The sequence below is a fragment of the Onychomys torridus genome, chromosome 12 (assembly GCF_903995425.1).
Source record: "Onychomys torridus chromosome 12, mOncTor1.1, whole genome shotgun sequence".
Taxonomy (NCBI): Eukaryota; Metazoa; Chordata; class Mammalia; order Rodentia; family Cricetidae; genus Onychomys; species Onychomys torridus.
This window is the reverse complement of record NC_050454.1, coordinates 540,439-558,976: the sequence shown is the minus strand read 5'-3', so window position 1 is coordinate 558,976 and position 18,538 is coordinate 540,439. Positions and strand designations below refer to the sequence as shown.

The 18,538-nt window shown below is 41.0% G+C and overlaps 1 protein-coding gene across 1 annotated transcript in view; it reads left to right on the top strand.

The window, feature by feature from the left end:
- Nucleotides 1-1,746: 1,746 nt before the first annotated feature.
- Lamp3 (lysosomal associated membrane protein 3) overlaps nt 1,747-18,538 on the top strand; it is a 29,097-nt gene continuing 12,305 nt past the window's right edge. Inside the window, exons 1-3 of the mRNA XM_036203285.1 lie at nt 1,747-1,795; nt 8,044-8,738; nt 9,576-9,704. Coding sequence (XP_036059178.1) covers nt 1,747-1,795; nt 8,044-8,738; nt 9,576-9,704 — 873 coding nt within the window. The remainder of the gene's footprint in view (nt 1,796-8,043; nt 8,739-9,575; nt 9,705-18,538) is intronic.

The following is an 18,538-nucleotide window of genomic DNA, read 5'->3' as shown; positions in this document are numbered from 1 at the left end:
GAGGGTTCTGCCCTTCACCAAGGAGCCATCAATAGATGTTTAACCGTACCATGAAAGCAGGATCTCTTCAGGTGTCCTGAGAACAAAATTCCTCCGAAGATTCAGAAGGCCCACAGCCAGAAAGTTAGCAAAGGACCTGTGAAAGCTTACGCCTCACTCTAGCACCAAGCTTTCTTCCCCTCCACCAGAAGAGTGCCAAACCCAGGACAGAGAGAAAGAATTCTGTGTGAGGTTAAAGCTGCCTTTCCCGGGATGAGGTCTGGACATTACTGTCAGTGTAAAATGATCCAAGCAAAGTTGGAAAGATTTATGTGGGTTGGCAACAAACAAACAAATGCTTCTCTTAATGGAGACCAGAATGAAGAAAGAAGGGCTCCATCCAGATGTGCCTGTGCTCTTGCCTGGATCATGGACGGGATCCTTCCGAGAACGCAAAATAAGGGAAATGGCATGCAGCAGATGTGAAAGCTGGTTTTTGAGACTGACTTGCACAGCAGTCATTTTAATAATCTCTGTGTGAGTTCTCTGATGCATCTAGCTTCTTTCACTTCTCTGGTGCTGGAATCTCTTCCTAATTTGTCCCCAGTGATCTGTATGGAATATGCAGTTTGAAAGCATGTGACTTTCACGTTTTTATGTGACCCAAAGAAGCACAGGTAAGTCTCAAGTATTTTGTAATGTTTAGAAGCCTCAGGTCTGAGATGAAATTCAAGAACTTGGAAGAATATAAATAGAATTTAGGGTAAATGGGTTAGAGGGTAAAAAGTAGAATATATCATTGGATTTCTAGTTTTTAGATATTTGCAATAAAGGCAATTTTTGTCATTTTAATTTTTAGCAATAAATATATAGAACCAATTAAAATGGAAAAAACATTCACTTCCAAAAATTCTTTAACTCTGCTGTGACCTCTTAGCTTTTTATAGATATTCTGTAGACACACACACACACACACACACACACACACACAAAGTGTGGTGTGTGAGTGATCTGAGTTAATATTAATAATTAAGGTTGGAATGAAAGCAAGAGTATCTAGCAAATAGCTACCACTGAACCACTTGTGAATTTATTGTTATCTGATAGATCCTAACATTGTAAGAAAACACAAATGCATTTGTCTATCTTTTTACATTAGTATACTCACAGCAAAAAGTCACCAGCTTAACTCATCTGGTGAATGGCCAGACTCAGACTCTACTCGCCATCTCCCTAGTTCTCACAAGATTGCAAGTGAGGTAGCTATGAACATCACACTGGCATGCCTCATACTCAGAGACAGGGTTCTAGAACCACTGCTCAACCTCGTGACTGAAGGACTGACTGACAAGGATTTACATAAATGTCCTCAAGCTATTACATAAAGAGGAGACCCAAGTTATAAGGGAAGGAACTGCCATGGATCTGCTACCCTTTTTGGAGAAATGATTTCTGTTGCCCTTTACCATATCCAGCCCTCACCTACACCTTCACCTCCCACAAATACTCCAGGAAGAGGCAAGTGTTTACTTTCCCATTGTGAGTGGCCTGTGGTTTCCCTCAGGTGCAGCAAATCTTTAGCTCTATTAGCTACTTGTCTTCATGTGAGTGAGATCAGCTTCTCTGTCACAAGTGGATGGAGGGGAAGGCGTTTGGTGTTCCTGATGTTCTGTGAACCTGCTCTGAAACTGACTTCGTTCCTGCCATTCAGAAGGCCTACCTGTGCCCAGCTAAGCACACAGCAGCAGTGCATCAACCTCGCCTGACATGTCTGGGCAGCTCTCTGCAGTGGCTGTGCTCTTCCTGTCCCTAGCTGGTAAGCGGCATAGCCCATTTTCTGTGATGCCCAAGTTTTATCTAGTTCTCTTAAATCTAAATGCTCACTTGTGCTCTGGACCTAAGGTGAGGCAGGGTGGGCTATAGATATGGTTTCTGTTACTCCAGGTATTTAGTGTGAAGCCATTTAAAACCTGTTAGTTTACATAGATGGAGACCACCTTCTATTTTTCCCAAGGACCTTTATGACTTGAGTTGAATTTCTGGAAGTTAGAATGGGTATCAACCCCACAAGACATTGCCTCTGGCACCCATGTTAGTCTGAATATTATATAACAATGCGAGTTTGTAAAAATCACCTTAATCTAGGAGAACTGAGTCATGGCTTAGGAATTGGAGCTGTTATCTAGTCACATACTGCATTCTCTGTTTTCCTTAAATGTGAGTGGTTTATTTTATGTAAACAATGACGTTTGAAGCTATATCAGCTGTCATCTGACCAGTTAAACCATCTCACAAAGGTGTAAATTGAGGCGTCAAAAAGGTTATTAAAATACTGCCATTCCACAATCAACTCAGAAAAGTTGCTTAGAATAATCACTGGCTGTCTTAAGTACCTACTCTTACTTGAGTGTTTTATACACAAGATATTGAGTTCTATTGGGTTGTTGTTCTATTCTGCTTGCAAGTGTACTGGTTAATTTCCAGTTTCTTCTAGAACCACTGAATTTAGCTCATGAGACCACTGACTCAGTCTACCCTGCACTGGTGAATGCAGTGGAGGACAGAGGCCTTCATTGTTTTATGAATATTATGGAAGCTGTGTGAAGGGACATGGCAGCTGCCTTAATCCAAGTAGTTTTTGTTTGTGCTGTTCTGTCAGGATTATAACTTTATGTTCTCAGAAGTACAGAAAGAAATAATTTGGGGATATAGTGAAATGGTAGTCCTGGCTTGGCATCAGATCCACTCACTAGCACTGTGGGAAAAACTCACAGCTTATTATTTTAAGCTAACATGAATAGTAAAAATTGCTGCCTATGCACATACTCTCATCCAGTTGGAAGTGAAAGCAGGATGATTTACTCCCCCAAACACAGGCTCAGCTTACAGTCAAGGTTTCATTGCTGAGGAAGAGGCTGGGCCTTGGAGGCATCACCTTCCCCTCTTTTGTTTTGTGAACACATTAGTAAACATTTTGTCTTTTTAATTACCATTTCATGTTCTCTTTTCTAAGTGTCACACTGAACACATTTGTTTGCTCACCTGTATACATTATTGGTTAGTACTCGCACATGGGGGATAGATTTTTTTCCTTCTAAGATCGGGTGCCACCACTTTCTTCTTGTTTTCTTATTTAAAACAATTTTAAAACTCAAATATATTTTGATCATATTCATCCCCTCTCCAAAGTTATTCCAGATCATCTCCCCCTCCCTACCCACACAAATTTAAGTTCTTTCTCAAAAAACAAAAACCCAATATAACAACAACTACCCCAAAACAAGTAAGCAAAATAAAACCACACCCCAGAAGAAAAACAGAACAATAGAAACAACAACAACAAAAAACCCTCCAAACTGTAACCAGATACAAGCACACTAGAACACTGTGGAATCCGTGATGTATTGGCCAACTACTCCTGAACACGAGGCCTGTCCTGGAGCGGTAAATATACCCAGTGTCACTCCGGACAAGGAAACTTTCTTTCCCTTTAAAATCCAGCAGGTATAAGTGACAGTTCAGTTATTAATCTTTACCCTAGTGGCTAGGTTTTCATTCATTCATTCACTCACTCACTCATTTATTCACTCATTCATTTAAAAATGTAAATATAACATAATTAGAGGAAATAAAGATTACCACAGCAAAGTTGGACAAGGTAATCAACAGAAGGAAAAAAAGACCAAGAGAAGACAGAAGAACTGGAGACCCACTTGTTTGCACACTCAGGAATCCAATAAAACTACTAAACTGAAAGCCGTAATACATCCACAAAGGACCTGGTACAGACCCCTGCAGGCCCTGTGCATGGTGCTTCAGTTTCTGAGTTCATACCAGCTTTGCTTGTGTTGATTTAGAAGGCCTTGTTTCCTTGTTGTCCTTAATCCCTTCTGGCTCTTATATTCTTTCCAGCTACTCTTTCACAGGGTTCCCAGTGCCCTGAGGTAAGGGAATTGATGGGGGCATCACATTTAGGGCCGAGTGTTCCAAGGTCTCTCACTTTTTACACAAAGTCTGGCTGTGGGTCTCCGTAATTGTTTCCATCTGCTGCAGGAAGAAGCTTCTCTGATGATGGTGGTGAGCAAGGAACAGATTTAAGAGTATAGCAGAATGGCCATTAGGAGTCATATTTATTGCTACTTTTTTTTTTTTTTTAGAACAGTAGTGTTTGATTTTATCCTAGGTTCCTATGCTGTCTAGTATCTGGTTCTTGGTCACCCAAGCAGTGTTGGGTATGGGTTCTATCTCATGGAGTGTGTCTTTTTTATTATTAAGAGATTTTTCTATTCATTTTACATACCAACCACAGATTCCCCTGTCCTCCCTCCTCCCACCCCTCAGCCTTCCTCCCCAACCCACCCCTCATCCCTACCTCCTCCAAGGCAAAGTCTTCCATGGGGAGTCATCAGAGCCTGGTACATTCAGTTGAGGCAGGTCCAAGCCCCTCTTCCCTGCATGAAGGCTGCCCCAAAGTATCTTACCATAGGCACTAGGCTCCAAAAAGCCGGCTCTTGCACTAGAGACAGGTCCAGATCCCACTGCCTGGAGGCCCCCTAAACAGTTTAAGCTAAACAACTGTCTCACCTATCCAGAGGGTCTAGTCCAGGACCATGGAGACTCCTTAGCAATTGGTCCACAGTACATACATGTGTTTCCACTAGTTTGGCTAGTTGTCTCTGTACTTTTTCCCATCATGGTCTTCCCATCATAGAATCTCTCCTGTCTCTCATCAACTGGATTCCTGGAGCTCTGCCTGAGACCCAGCTGTGGATCTCTGCATCTGCTTCCATCAGTCACTGGATGAGGGTTCTATGATGACAGTTAGGGTATTCAGCTATCTGATCACCAGAATAGGCCAGTTTAGGCACCTTCTTAGACTACTGCAGTAGTCTAAGGTGGAGTCATCTTTGTGGATTCCTGGGAACCTCCTTAGCACTCTGTTTCTCCCTATTCCCATGGTGCCTTCATTTATCATGGTATCTCTTTCCTTGCTCTCCCAATGGAGTGGGTCTTAAGTCAAATAAGATGTTGGTTCGTTACTCCCACACACAAGCTTTATGCCACCATTGACCTGCATATATTTCAGGAAGGTCAACATTGTTGATTTGTGGCTGGGTTGGTGTTCGTGTTTCTTTTTTAGTTTAATGTGCAGAGTAGTGTCCTCTACCAAAGATGCTAGCCCGTGGGGTGAAGGCTCTGTATATGCACCAGCTTGATTTCTCCATGTTTAATGAGTTGTGTAGGTTTTGTCTTCAGCCATGAGGCTTTACCATCAGTTTGTAGAGAGAAAGCTCTAGTCTTGACAATAGCTTGGATTGTTTGGAGCTTCCCATGGGACACATTTGACCAACAGCTTAATTAGATGTAACCAAATCCCAGTACTGGAAACTTCATTTGTGACAGTTTCCTTTTGGGGCTCTGTCTCCTGCATTATTGGTGATATCATTTAGATTGCCTTCATACGTGTGTATGTTTTAGGAAGCTTCTACTGTATTAGGTTTCCATCCTACCTCTCAAATTGCCCTTAATTTTAACTGTCCCTCCACAAATTTCCTCCCCTTCTCCCTTTGTCCCCTCCCTTTCCCTACTTGATCCTCTTGTTCCAGCCCCTATCCATCCATCCATCCATCCATCCATCCATCCATCCATCCATCCACAACTATCCTATTTACCTTCCCTAATGAAATCTCTCTGCCTAAATTAGTCCCTTGTTCTATACCTAAACTCTGTGATTCTATGGATTGTAGCTTGGTTATCCTTGACTTAACAGCTACTATTCACACATAATTGAATACATACCATATTTGTCTTTCTCGGTCTGGAATACCTCATTCAGGATGTTTTTTTCTAGTTATATCCACTGACCTGTGAACTTCATGATTTCATGTTTTTAAAACTGCTGAGTAATACTCCCTTGTGTAAATGTACCACATTTTTTTGATCTGTTCTTCTGTTGAGGGACATCTAGGTTGTTTCCAATTTCTGGCTATTATAAATAGAGCAGCAATGAACATGGTTGAGCAAGTGTCTCTGTGGTAGGATGAAGAAGAAATACCTTTGACTTGAAGCCATCATGTAGTAAGTGTCTAGTAATTGGGAAGTTTTAAGGGTATGTAGTATAGTGTTTGCCTGTGATATACAAAGCCTTGAATTTGATTCTCAGTAGCATAAACACCAAGGGTTTTGTCATTACCTATTAACACAGAAAAATTAATCACTCAAAATGTATCGAATGGAAGGAGACCTTATAGATTATATTGATTGTAATGAACATGAGGATTTTATAAACACCAGGGTAAATCCATGACCCCTTTTCTCTTTGCATCTTTTTTCAAGTCTCAGCCCAGAGCCAGAAACTACAGCGTAAGTGTCTGAGTAACTGCAATAGAACCAAAGAAGTTTGAAGGGACAGAGCTGTTTCCCAGTACACCCAATCAAAGTGTTTCCAAGGGCCAGTTTAAAGATTTTGTCTACGTTTCTGGGTTTGTATGTACTTAAAAAGAGGCAAAGATAGAATCTGGATGAAAGAGAGACAGGTTTTAAACTCCCTGAAGGATATCCTTGGAGAGAATTTGTGACAGCAGCAGACACTGTATACTCAATTATTATGAAGGTTTTCAAAGAAATCAATTTATTTGAGTTGTATAATAAATCTAGAATGTCTCCAATTCAAAGCTACTGAACACTTTTTATGTACAGGCACTTGTGGTGAAAACTATGCACACAATTCTCAACTTTAGGCTTTAATCTAGTGAGTGAGATGCGTAACAAAGAAATAAACCAGCAAGTAAACATTTCTTCAAGGATAGAATTCTACTCACACCTACTGGCAATGTGTAATTAAATATTTTGATATTTTTGCCATAAGTGAGTACAAGAGATGATATGTGAACTGAGATGGAGAACCATGGTGACTGGGGAAAAGTGAGGATACTGTGAAGAGATAGCATTTAAACCAAAGCATGAAGGACCAGAGCAATTATAGCTTGATTTTTAAAAAATTTTTTTTAGTTAATAAAGTCTGGATTGCTCAAAAGATTAAGAAAATAATAGAAGTTGATCTATATTTAGAAAAAATAATATGGAAGGGACTATCTTTCAACAAAGTAGTCTCTCGGGAGGTGCTGGAAAGATGGCTCAGTGGTTAAGGCAGGCTTCCTGCCTTATCAGAGGACCTGAATTCAAATCCCACTATGGGCAGTGCACAAACACTTATAATTCCAGCTCCAGCTCCAGCTCCAGGGTATCTGATGCCCTCTTATTACCTCCATGGGTACCTGTACACACACACACACACACACACACACACACACACACACACACACAAGAGATTAAAAAAAAAGAAAGTAGTCTCTCATCATTGGAAGCAATTAAGCATAGATTGCATGAATATATATCAATTAGGCACAATTTATCCATCCAATTAATGGGTAAACTAAATAGCTTGTTAGACTTATTTTAACTTGGAATTACACATTCCATGAAAAATAAAAAACCCTATAATATATAATGCTGCCTCAATCTATCAAATAATTGGGGCTGGAGAGATGGCTCAGTGGTTAAGAGCACTGGCTCTTCTAGATGGTCCTGAGTTCAATTCCCAGCAACCACATGGTGACTCACAACCATTTGTAATGAGATCTGGTGCCTTTTCTGACATGCAGGACACTGTATACACACTAAACAAATAAATAAATCTATAAAATAATCATAGCCACTGTTCACTTCAGGATATCTTATGAATTCCTTTTGGTTTCACAGTTGAACATGATCCCTTTGGTGTGCATTGGTACCAAAACCTATGTAGACAGAGGGATTACATGCAGAATGCCTGGCATATGTAAACATGTAAAGAACATATGTATAAACCAAAACATTACAGTGATGGCCTAGTATTGGAATCTTTAGTGATCTTCACTTCATTGTTGCAACCTTTGAAAGTTTTCCCCAAACATGAAACTGTGCACACTGGTTTACTTATGAACACATTAAAGTGGGGATGGAGGAGAGACCTTGTAAGCATTTGGTCAGTGCTTGTAATGTGTTTACTTTCTTAATTTGCAGTAATTTTACATGGCCATCAAGTAAGAGAAAAAGAATTTACAAAAACCAGAGACTATCTTCAATATGCCTCAACAGCAACAGGACAGACCACAACAAAACCTCTTCAACAGCTGACTAACGAAACACGTCATGAAATATTAGCAGTGAGGTCAAGGGATGATCACATTCAAATGGCTGGGGGAACCTCCACCTCTGAAAACACAGATCATACAACAATCAAAACAATAATCCCAGGAACTACGAAAAGCCTTCTCCCCAGCAGCCCAGTTAGCTCCACCTTTGTCACACCTAATACCTCACACATGACTGCTTCATCTACTGAAGGTACCATTGGCTCTGGTTCAATGGCACATTTACCAATTCATACAACTGGAGCGAGTCTATCCACTGTTAACCATATAACTGGAAGAACTCCCCAACCTGGTGGTCAGACTATCCTCTTCAAAACATTTTTCACAGCATCACACAAAAGTACAACCAATCAGAGGCCAACGCCACCCACCTATGTGCCAGGAACATCAGTACCTACACACAAGGACAGCTTGACAACCTCCCCTACTCCCTTGGTTCCTGGGCCCACTCTTGCAACCCGGTCATCACCAGCCAAGACTGGAACTTATGAAGTCCTAAATGGAAGCAGTCTCTGTATAAAAGCAGAGATGGGGATAGAGCTGATTGTTCAAGAAAAGGATTCGGTAAGTTGGGGTCATAGGATGATAAAGCTATTTTCAAAGTCTGATTGGAGTTGTTTTGCTAAGAATGAGCAGTTCTTGCTGGGTGGTGGTGGCACATGCCTTTAATCTCAGCATTCATGAGACAGAAAAGAGCAGTTCTCTACAAACTGTCTTTAGGTGAGACAGGTAGCTAGCTGTGGATTCATCTTTCCAGTGTTCTCTACCATAAAGGAATGTGTTCCAGACAAAAGTTAAAATGGGGAAGGCAAAGAGAACTTCAGCATGTGTACTTCTCACTGGGAGCCATCATTGGCAATAATAGGGATGCTGAAGGACAATCACAGCCTGGCCTTGTCTCTCTCTATGACTTCCCAGTCCCAGTTCCTCTCTCAGAACCTGATGTTCCCCATGGTTCCTGCCCACTATGATGTTCATACAAAAATCCAGTTAACAAAAATATATAAAGCACTTTATTTATGAAGGAGACATCATAAATTATTTTCTTTTTAGTTTTTATCCTAAAAAAGAACTCACGTATCTGTATTTGAGGCAGAAGTACCTTTAATACAAGCTCCTCCCTCTATCACCTTTCAATACATTGAACTGAACAAAAATTGAATTCCATGCAGTTTGCCTCCTAGGAGTTACCCATTAAGAAGTCCCTATCATGGGGAATGTCTTCAAAGAAAGCTTTTAAGCACTTGCTTGGGTGTGAGATGGTGCCATCCACCAGGGGAATCTGTGGTATTCAAATGAACATCCATTTATTTATTACTCATTTAATAGCTTGTACTTCTGTGTCTCTGGCTTGAGTTTCCTCTGCTCTCTTACTAAATGGATCTATCTTATTTGGTTTAGGATTTTGCAACTCAGAGACACTTCAACATTGACCCCAGCCTAACCCACGCATCTGGGAAATGTGGCTTCCAAAAATCCCACCTCTTCTTGGATTTCCAGGGTGGATCAGTAAACATCACATTTATCAAGGTGAGGCATGACTTTCATCACAGTGACTGACTCTAACATAGCTTGGCCTCTAGTGTCAGTAGTCAGTGCTGAATTTCAAGCTAAAGCCTGGCAGAAGTACCTAAGAACCTCTTGAGATCTTTTTAGATAAGAATAAGGAGCTTGGGAGGGAGAGGAAGGAAGTGTTGACATTATGTTTGCCTTCTTCTCCTGCAGCCTCCTCTGAGCAGTCCAAGAAGGGCTTCAGTGCCTCTCAGGAGAGCTGTAGCTTTGTATGTGGGGGATGGGGGGGGAGGGGTTTAGTCACCAGTACCCTTTGCAGATTGCTCAAGGAGGAAGTAGCAAGGATGAAAAGATTTGTAGAAATCCCAGTGGACATCAGATACATGGAATTATTCTAAAACCAACATCAAATACCAGAATGGGTTCCTTCCAATCCCTGAAGGCAAAACTCCTGGACTAGTAAGGCTCTGAGTTTTCCTGACAGGAGACAGAGACAACTAAGTAGAATGGAGAAGGCTTGGGGCACTAAGGCCAGAGTCTGCTGTAAATTTGACTCTGTCCCTAATTCATTTTGTGGCAGCAAGCAGGCAACCTTAATCTGTTTAACTTCTATTTTATTTCTTAAAAAATGAGAAAAGGGATTATTTCCATAAAAGCATATGCATTGTAGAGAAAGGATGATTATTCAACAGCTACCTACAATGGGTAGATATCTGGGAGCAGGCAAACAAATGAACTTGGTCATTCTACTGTCTGAATGGAACTTTACCCACCAAGGTGCTGAAAGGAGCTGGTAGAGAAAAATTACTCTGTTGGGAGGATGAGAAGTGTGCATGTTTAACACAATATTTATGTGTACATGGAAATGATTTAGCTTGGAACATAATTATTAAGGACAAAACCTAATTAACTCTTAGTTGTGATTCTGGATTGACTAACACTTCATTTTATAAGTTGAGGTGGTGGGATGAGCTCAGCCTTGAAGGTTAACTTGATAAAAAAGGAGGTTTCTCAAACTAGTGGGAACTCATGAACTTTAGACCAACAGCTGTGGAGCCTGCGTGGGACTGGACTAGGCCCTCTGCATAAACGAGACAGTTGTGTAGCTAGATCTGCTTAAGGAGTCCCCTAGCAGTAGGATCAGGATCTATCCCTGGTGCATGAGCTGACTTTTTGGAGCCCACTACCTATAGTGGGACACCTTGCACAACCTTGATGCAGGGGGAGGGGCTTGGACCTGCCTCAACTGAATGTATAAAGCTTTGCTGATTCCCCGTGGGAGGTCTTACTTTGTTGGAAGAGATAATGGGGGTGGGGTGGGGAGGAAGGCTGGGGGATGGGAAGAGGGAAGAGAGGGGGATCTGCGGTTGGTATGTAAAATGAATAAAAAAATTTCTTAATAATAAAAAAGAAAAGGAGGTTTCTGGGGAAAGCAGAAATAAAATATAAAATGGATCCTACATTTGAAAGTAATTTTTCTTATAAAGGTTAAAACAGAGGGAGTTTTCATATTGTGCCGGCTAAAAGTGGCTATGTAAGGATTTGACTATTATAATCTGATTTCTGGGCAGGTCAGATAAACCAAGCTCAAACAGGACAGGCCACTAGCCTCCTTCCTATGCATTATGTTTAACAATGTTAATTTATTCAATAAAATATGGGGGCTGTAACCATTGTTATTAACTTGGTCTCAAGGGCTTTGTACCTGCTTTTCTCTGTAAAATGGAGACACACTTGAGAATGATTATTTTCCTGTCCGTATCACAGTGAAACGCATTTTCCCTCTACCCCAGTGCTACTTAGGACAGAATAAGGACTGTATCAATAGATAACCAACATAAAACCATGCAACTGTCAGGAAATCTTTTAAAAGTTACCTTAGAAAAATGAAATATGCAGATTAGGGAACAATGCCTTGTTACAGACTCAGTGCCTTGGAACTTGTCCATATGCCTGCAGGAGTATGTGCCGGTGGGAGCAATGAGCAACAGCTTTTGTGAAATGTGATGGCCACTGCCCAGGACCTCAGGGAGAACTGCTGGCATGGGTCTCTTTAGTGCCCTTTTGCCCCTCCCACCTCTACCTCATGTGTTTGTCTGTCTCTCTTTTTTTCTTTCCTTTTGTGTCCTGATGCTCCTTACTTCTCTTTTTGATGCCTTTGGGATGGACAACTTGACCAGATCCCACCTAAGTCTTGAGACCTTGTCTTTCTGAAAACCCTATATGCTCCCATATTCTAGATGAGTGGACAGGTAATCAGAATTCAAATGGAGATAGAAGCCCTTCCTGTCTCCGCCCACCATCCTAGAACGACTTGCTAATGGAGGTCCAAAGTGTGGCTTTGGCTCCTTTGCTGGAGTATCACAAGCTAACCATCTTCAGTCACTCAACTCCCCAGCATAAGTTCCTCGAGCATCTGCTGAGGTTCCAGGACAGGAGAGAAGCAAAGAGGCTGTGAGCCTTTTTCTTCTTGCAGAGTTTCTGCATCTCACAGAAACTGTTTAAGCTAAATGAATGGACTTAAATTCAAAGTTTTAGAAGCTAAATATGATATAGTAGAAGCAGACTAGTGGAAATATTTTTTCTCTTTTGATATTTTTAACTTAAGGCACTTTAAATGTTTTGATGAAGATTAAAACTGACCTTTCTTAGGACTTGGAGAACTTGAGCTGGATCTGAGCTAGAAGTCTCTTCCTTGAGGAGCAGATCTCATAGTCCCAGAAGGTGCTATGTAAGCAGCCACATGAGAAAAGAAATCAATAGTTCCACCAAGCTGTGATGCCTGAAAACCACACAATGAGCAGCATAGCAACATATTCCCAAAGAGGCAATAGTCACACTTTTGTAATCGACAGCCACTTAATTGGATTTAAGGCCTGCTTTGTAGGGAATTCTTGTCGGATGCTATCAACCTAGACAGCTACCCATACTGGTGAGGCCATGGAACTTACTGCCAATTTACTTAAATCAGTACGATTTACTATTCTAAATACTATTCTTTCAGTCCTTATCAAGGAAGAATTTTTTTTGCAGCAGGCAGAGACCACTACCCAACCACACTTGGTAAAAACACAGAGAACAGCTGATGATGGATTTCCCAGCCCCAATCAACACAATTATAACATCCTTTCATCTAAGGCTCAGGAAACGTCAAGAAAATGGAGAGGGAAATCAAGAGCAGGAGGACCAGGACAGCTGCTGTGAGATTGTGTCTTCTGTGCATGACAGGAAGCTTGCACCAATGAAATCCCAATAATATATTAGCCTACAAAAGACCTGAACAGTGACAACATCAGTTGACATGCCAACATAGATGAGGGAATCCTCACAAGGCTCTCTTTTTGAGGAAGAGCTACAAGCAATTAAGGGATTCTAAGGGGGTGGGTTCAGAGTTTTCCATAGAGAATCCCCGAATAGATTATCCAATCTCAGCTGGTCAGGCCTAAATGCATATTCCTGCAAGTGACTCAGCAACTATCATCTCAATAACAATTAAAGAAAAAAGAGCCATGAATGTGAGAGGGAGCAAGGGGGGGGGGCATGGAAGGATTTGGAGGGAGGAGAGGGAAAGTGGAGATGGTGTAAGTATAGTATTCATATATGAGCTAAAAAAAAGCTACACCCCCTCAGAACTGAACTTTCTTAAATATTTGAATACGAAGAGACCTCACTTCTGCCTTTAATATGGAAAACATTAAGGTGAGAGGGAATGATAAGGAGCAAGTGACAGAACTGGTGTCTTGACCTGGAAATTTTCCATTATGTTTTCTGTTTTTTCAGGACTGGAGATTGAACCAAGGTCTTCATATGCTAGGCAGGTGCTCTACCACTGACATTTGTTTTATTAATTTGCAACAAGGACTTACTAAAATTATCCAGGTGGAATCATTTTGTAGCCCTCAATGGCCTTGATTCCTATTCCCTTCCCTCAGCCTTCCCAAGTACCTAGAATTAAAGGCCGATACCACCAGGCTGGCCATCATCCTTTCCTGCAGACAGTTCATCCAGGAAGGTCAAATGCACATTCTGAGCACCTGCCATTTTTTTTTTCCCTGAGACAAGGTTTCTCTGTGTAGTTTTGGTGCCTTACTGGAACTTGCTCTGTAGACTAGGCTGGCCTTGAACTCACAGAGATCAGTCTGTCTCCCGAGTACTGGGATTAAAGGCATGTGCCACCACTGCCTGGTGAAACCTGGGCTTTTTAATGCAACTTTTAATTGCAACTTTAAATGCTGCAATACATTTTTTTCAACATTTTAATACTATATCAACACAAATAAGGCAGATCCAGGCCAGATTTTGCCTGGGTGCTGTGATTTTGATGTAACAGACCTGCTTTGTGAAAACAGAAATACATGTGAAGTAAAAGTTTGTAGATTTTTCCAAAGCTGTAATGGATTCTACTTTTCAGTCTGTCACTCTTTAAATGTTGCTTCTGGATGAACTGATATTTCTTAACAACTGTAGCATCAATATATAGAGCTAGATAAACTTTTGGTATGGGATATATTCTATGTCTTGTAGGGTATTTAACAATAACCCCTGGCATCTGTTAGAAGATTTACAAGTTTTTAGAAACTGCTCACACTCAATTTGAGCCCCAAATAATCACCATTTATCATCAAATGACACGTAGAAAGCAAAATCACTCCTGCTTGAGAACGACTACACAGAGAAAAGGCAAGTCCTGGAACCACAAGGACTTTCCATTCCTTACAATGTAGTAGATGTCATAGCTAAGAGCCGAGTGGAGGACTGGCAAGAGGATAATGATTACCAGGACTCTTGTTGATGAGGATTGTTCAAGAGGATAATGATTAACAGGACTCTTGTTGATGAGGATTGTCCAATTGCTGTCTAGCTCTGGAGACTGCTGGTGGGGAAGAAATATAATTTCTCCTTATGACCACAGGCTCCCAAGGCAAAGGACGTACTCACAAGAGCACAGAACCACCAGGTTTCTACCTTGTCCTCAAGCCCAGATGATCTTCACATGCTGCACTCTGTCACTACAGCCTTCCACTGAAATGTCAATTAGACTTACTGAGCTTTTCATTTCCAATATAATTTACTTTGATTTTTCTAGTGGTTCTTTTTAACTGAATTCTATTTTCTTATCTCAAATAGATTTCCTTATCTCACTCAATGCTTTGCTCTTTTGTTCATTCGTGTTTTCTTCGAGTTGTTTGAATATAGTAATAATTATTCTTTTTTTTTTTCAAATAGTTCTCATTGGGAGCTATCACTATGAAATGAGGAATTATGGCGGAAGACATGATACTTTAGTGTTTTGTTTCTGTGCCAAGGCTTGTACATCTGGGGTTAGTTTGTTAGTTGAGTCTTTATTTCCTTTTTCATTTCTTCCTTTCTTCTTTTTTAAAAATCAAGGTAAAAAAAATCTTCTTTCAGTGTAGATGTTTATGATGTTCAGAAGAAGACTAAGTCATAGTAGCATTAGTCTGCTCTGTGGAATTGGTATTTAGGACCAAAGGCATTATCTCTAGTCTTCTGAGAGTCAGGTATTGTCCAGGGTCATGCCTGCAGCTTTTGCTGGGAGTTGTGAGACTTCTGAGGCCTGTGGGTCTTACTCAAGGACAGACATCTTGGGTTTCCTCCCTGGGTTTACAGCTTCTATCACATCATGCTGTGGAACTCCTCTCGCATGCCTGTGGCCTTACGCAGGGTCAGATCTGGTCCTCTTCCTAGGTCTGCAGGTTTCACTGCAGAGATTGTTGAGTTGTGATGCTCCTGGCACCTGTGGGACTTGTCCTCGGGCCTTGGGACTCCTGACTATGTCTGCAACTTGAACCTGGTGTTACAGAGTTTCACCACTATTCAAGATGGAAACAAATTTTCATTCTCATGAGATGAATGTTCTATTTAATTTTTACATAAAGAACCAAACTTTGGCTTTAATACAAGATACTGCTGGAAATGGAGCATCTCCATAAATGGTTTTTAGAGTTGATCAATATTTTGATTTTAAAATCATCAGTGCTGAGAATGCTGCTTTGTACGTTATATGCAACACAGAATGGCAGAAGTATAACCAAGGCTACTCCATAAACTGTTAGAAATTCTGTCCTTATCTGTGGTGGTTTGAATAAGAATGTCCACCACCAGCTCATATAGGTGTGGCCTTGTTAGAGTAGCTGTGGTCATGTTGGAGGAAGTGTGTCACTGTGGGTGGGCTTTGAAGTTTCAAAAACCCACACCAAGCACAGTCTCTTTCTGCTGTCTGTAGATCAGGATGTAGAACTCTTAGCTATTTCTCTAGTATCATGTGTGCCAACCATTCTCCCCACCAGGATGGAAATGAACTAAACCTATGAAATTATAAGCAAGCTTCCATTCAAATGCTTTCTGTTGTAAGAGTTGCTGTGGTCATGTACCTTTTCATATCAATAAAACACTGACTAAAATATTCTCCAAAGGCAAAATCCATTTGCCACTTTTCCATGTTTTCATTTTATCTTTTATTATTTATGTGTTTATGTATTTATTTCTGCTGTGAATACACATGGTCAAGTGACCTGAGATGTCCAGAAAACACTTGTTTTATTGCAGTCATCCATGGCCTCTGGCTCTTACAACCTTTCTGCTCCCTTTTCCACACTGATCCCTGAGCCTTATGGGGAAGGATGAAACACAGATGTCATATTATGGGCTAATTCCTCTGCAGTCTTATATTATCTGCATTTTGACCAGTTGTGGGTCTCTGTGGTAATAACAACATACTGCATGAAGAATCTTCTCTGATGAGAAGATGTACTAATTTACAGGTCTGCAATAAGTCATCAGAAATCAGTTTAAAAATAGAAGCAGGTTCTCCACTATGATCTATGACCTATCTACTACAGGTTCTTACCCATGATAGCCATGCCAGGTCACCTCTATTGTGGACCGAGCCTTAAATCCAGACAGAAAGTGGTTGGTCACTTCCACGACATTTGTACTACTATACCAATGACTTCCCTTGCCAGGTTGGCTGTAATTATAGCTCTCTGGGTTCACAGCTGGGTGAGATGAATGATTACTTTTTGCCTCCAGTTGCATTCACAGCAACTTCCAGTACTATGAAGGCTAGTCAGTAAGGATGAAGCTTCCAGGTGAGGACCAGTTTGATCTCTCCATGTTCTATGACTCAAGTATGTGGTAACTTCAGAAATAGGGTTTTACTGTGAAGTTCTTGAGGGTAAAAACAGGAAGCAGCATCTGCTTCATCTCACCTACAAACTGTGAATCTGAGGGAAATGCATAACTACTCTGAGCTTTCTGATCGGTCAGTCTAAAACTGGCTGATGATATTATTGTGTCTTAGAGGGTTATTGTGAAGACCAAATGGGGCAACAGAGTGGAAAGAGTGTACTTGGTAAACTATGACACCCTTCTAGAAATGCCAAACACCTATACCCAAGGTCATGCAGATACCAAGGGTAGGGAAGATTCAGAGTAGTATTGTAACAATTCTTCTGCTGCTCCTTAAATGAGTCTAACACCATAGCCTAAGTAATGTGCAAATACAGCATCCAGCATATTATCCAACTTAAAACCCTCCAACAGATCCTTTCTTTGCTTTAATATGTGGTAGGAGTCTTTTCTTCTGTCAGGAGTTGAGATAGGTTCTCACTATGTATCCCTGGCTGGCCTGGAGCTCACTAAGTAGACCAGATTGGCCTCAAATTCATGGAGACCTGTCTGCCTCTGCTTCCAAAGTGCTGGGATTAAAGCTGTGTTCCACCACACCCAGCTGGGGCAGGGAGATTTTGAAATCTAGACTGTGGATTTGAAAGTAAAGTTTTCTTTTGTACTGAAATAAATCCTAGGTAAAGGATAACTTGAATAGATGGCACATGAAAGCAACCCAGACAGGACTTAAGCCACAGATACTTTCTCCTAAAGCAAATTTTAAATGGAGGCAGAGCTTTTCTGTCCCAATTGTCCAGTCCCAAAGAAACACACAAATGCTTATATTAATTACAAAATGCTCGGCTGATAGCTCAGGCTTATTACTAACTAGCTCTTACATTTAAATTAACCATTTCTATTAAGCTATGTATTACCACATGGCCCATGGCTTTATTGGTCCTCTAGCATCTTGCTTCTTGAGTGGCTAGCTGGTGTCTCTCTTGATTCTGCCTGCTGTGGGATATCTTTCTGTGTGCTGTGAATATATGTTGCTAAATAAAGTCGTTTGGCCTATGGCACAGCAGGATGGAGCCAGGCAGGAAAATCCAAGGGAGATAGTGAAAGGAGAAAGGAGAGGCAGAGAATTTGCATTCCTGCCACCCAGGGAACAATATGTAATGGCACACAGATAAAGCCATGGAACATGTGGCAACATATAGATTAATAGAAATGGGTTGAGTTTAGTTACAAGAGCTAGCTAGCAAGAAGCTTGAGCCATAGGCTATGGCCATACAGTTTGTAATTAATATAAGCCTCTGTATACTTATTTGGGTGTGAGTCGCTGCAGGACTGGGTAGGACACAGGAAAATTTCCAGCTACATGTGCCTTTCTTTACCCCAATCCTTAGTTTGATGTCCCACCTAACTTTATGCTGCCTTGCTATAGACTAAACAGCTCTATTATCAAACAAAGAGAGTAATACATATTCACAGCATACAGAAAGATTATCCCACAGCAACAAATAGATAGCCCAAATGTCCTCTTCCTCTTGCCTCTAAGACTGATGACATTGAGTACTTTGGAGGAGAGCCTGTTCTTCCGCCAGGTCCTTGAACAATGTATGACATGGAGTGGATATTAAAGACAAGTTAATTCTAGTTTGGACTTAGCAGTGGGTAGTGATATCTTACCCTGACCCCATAGTGCTGTGTCCTTGAATAAC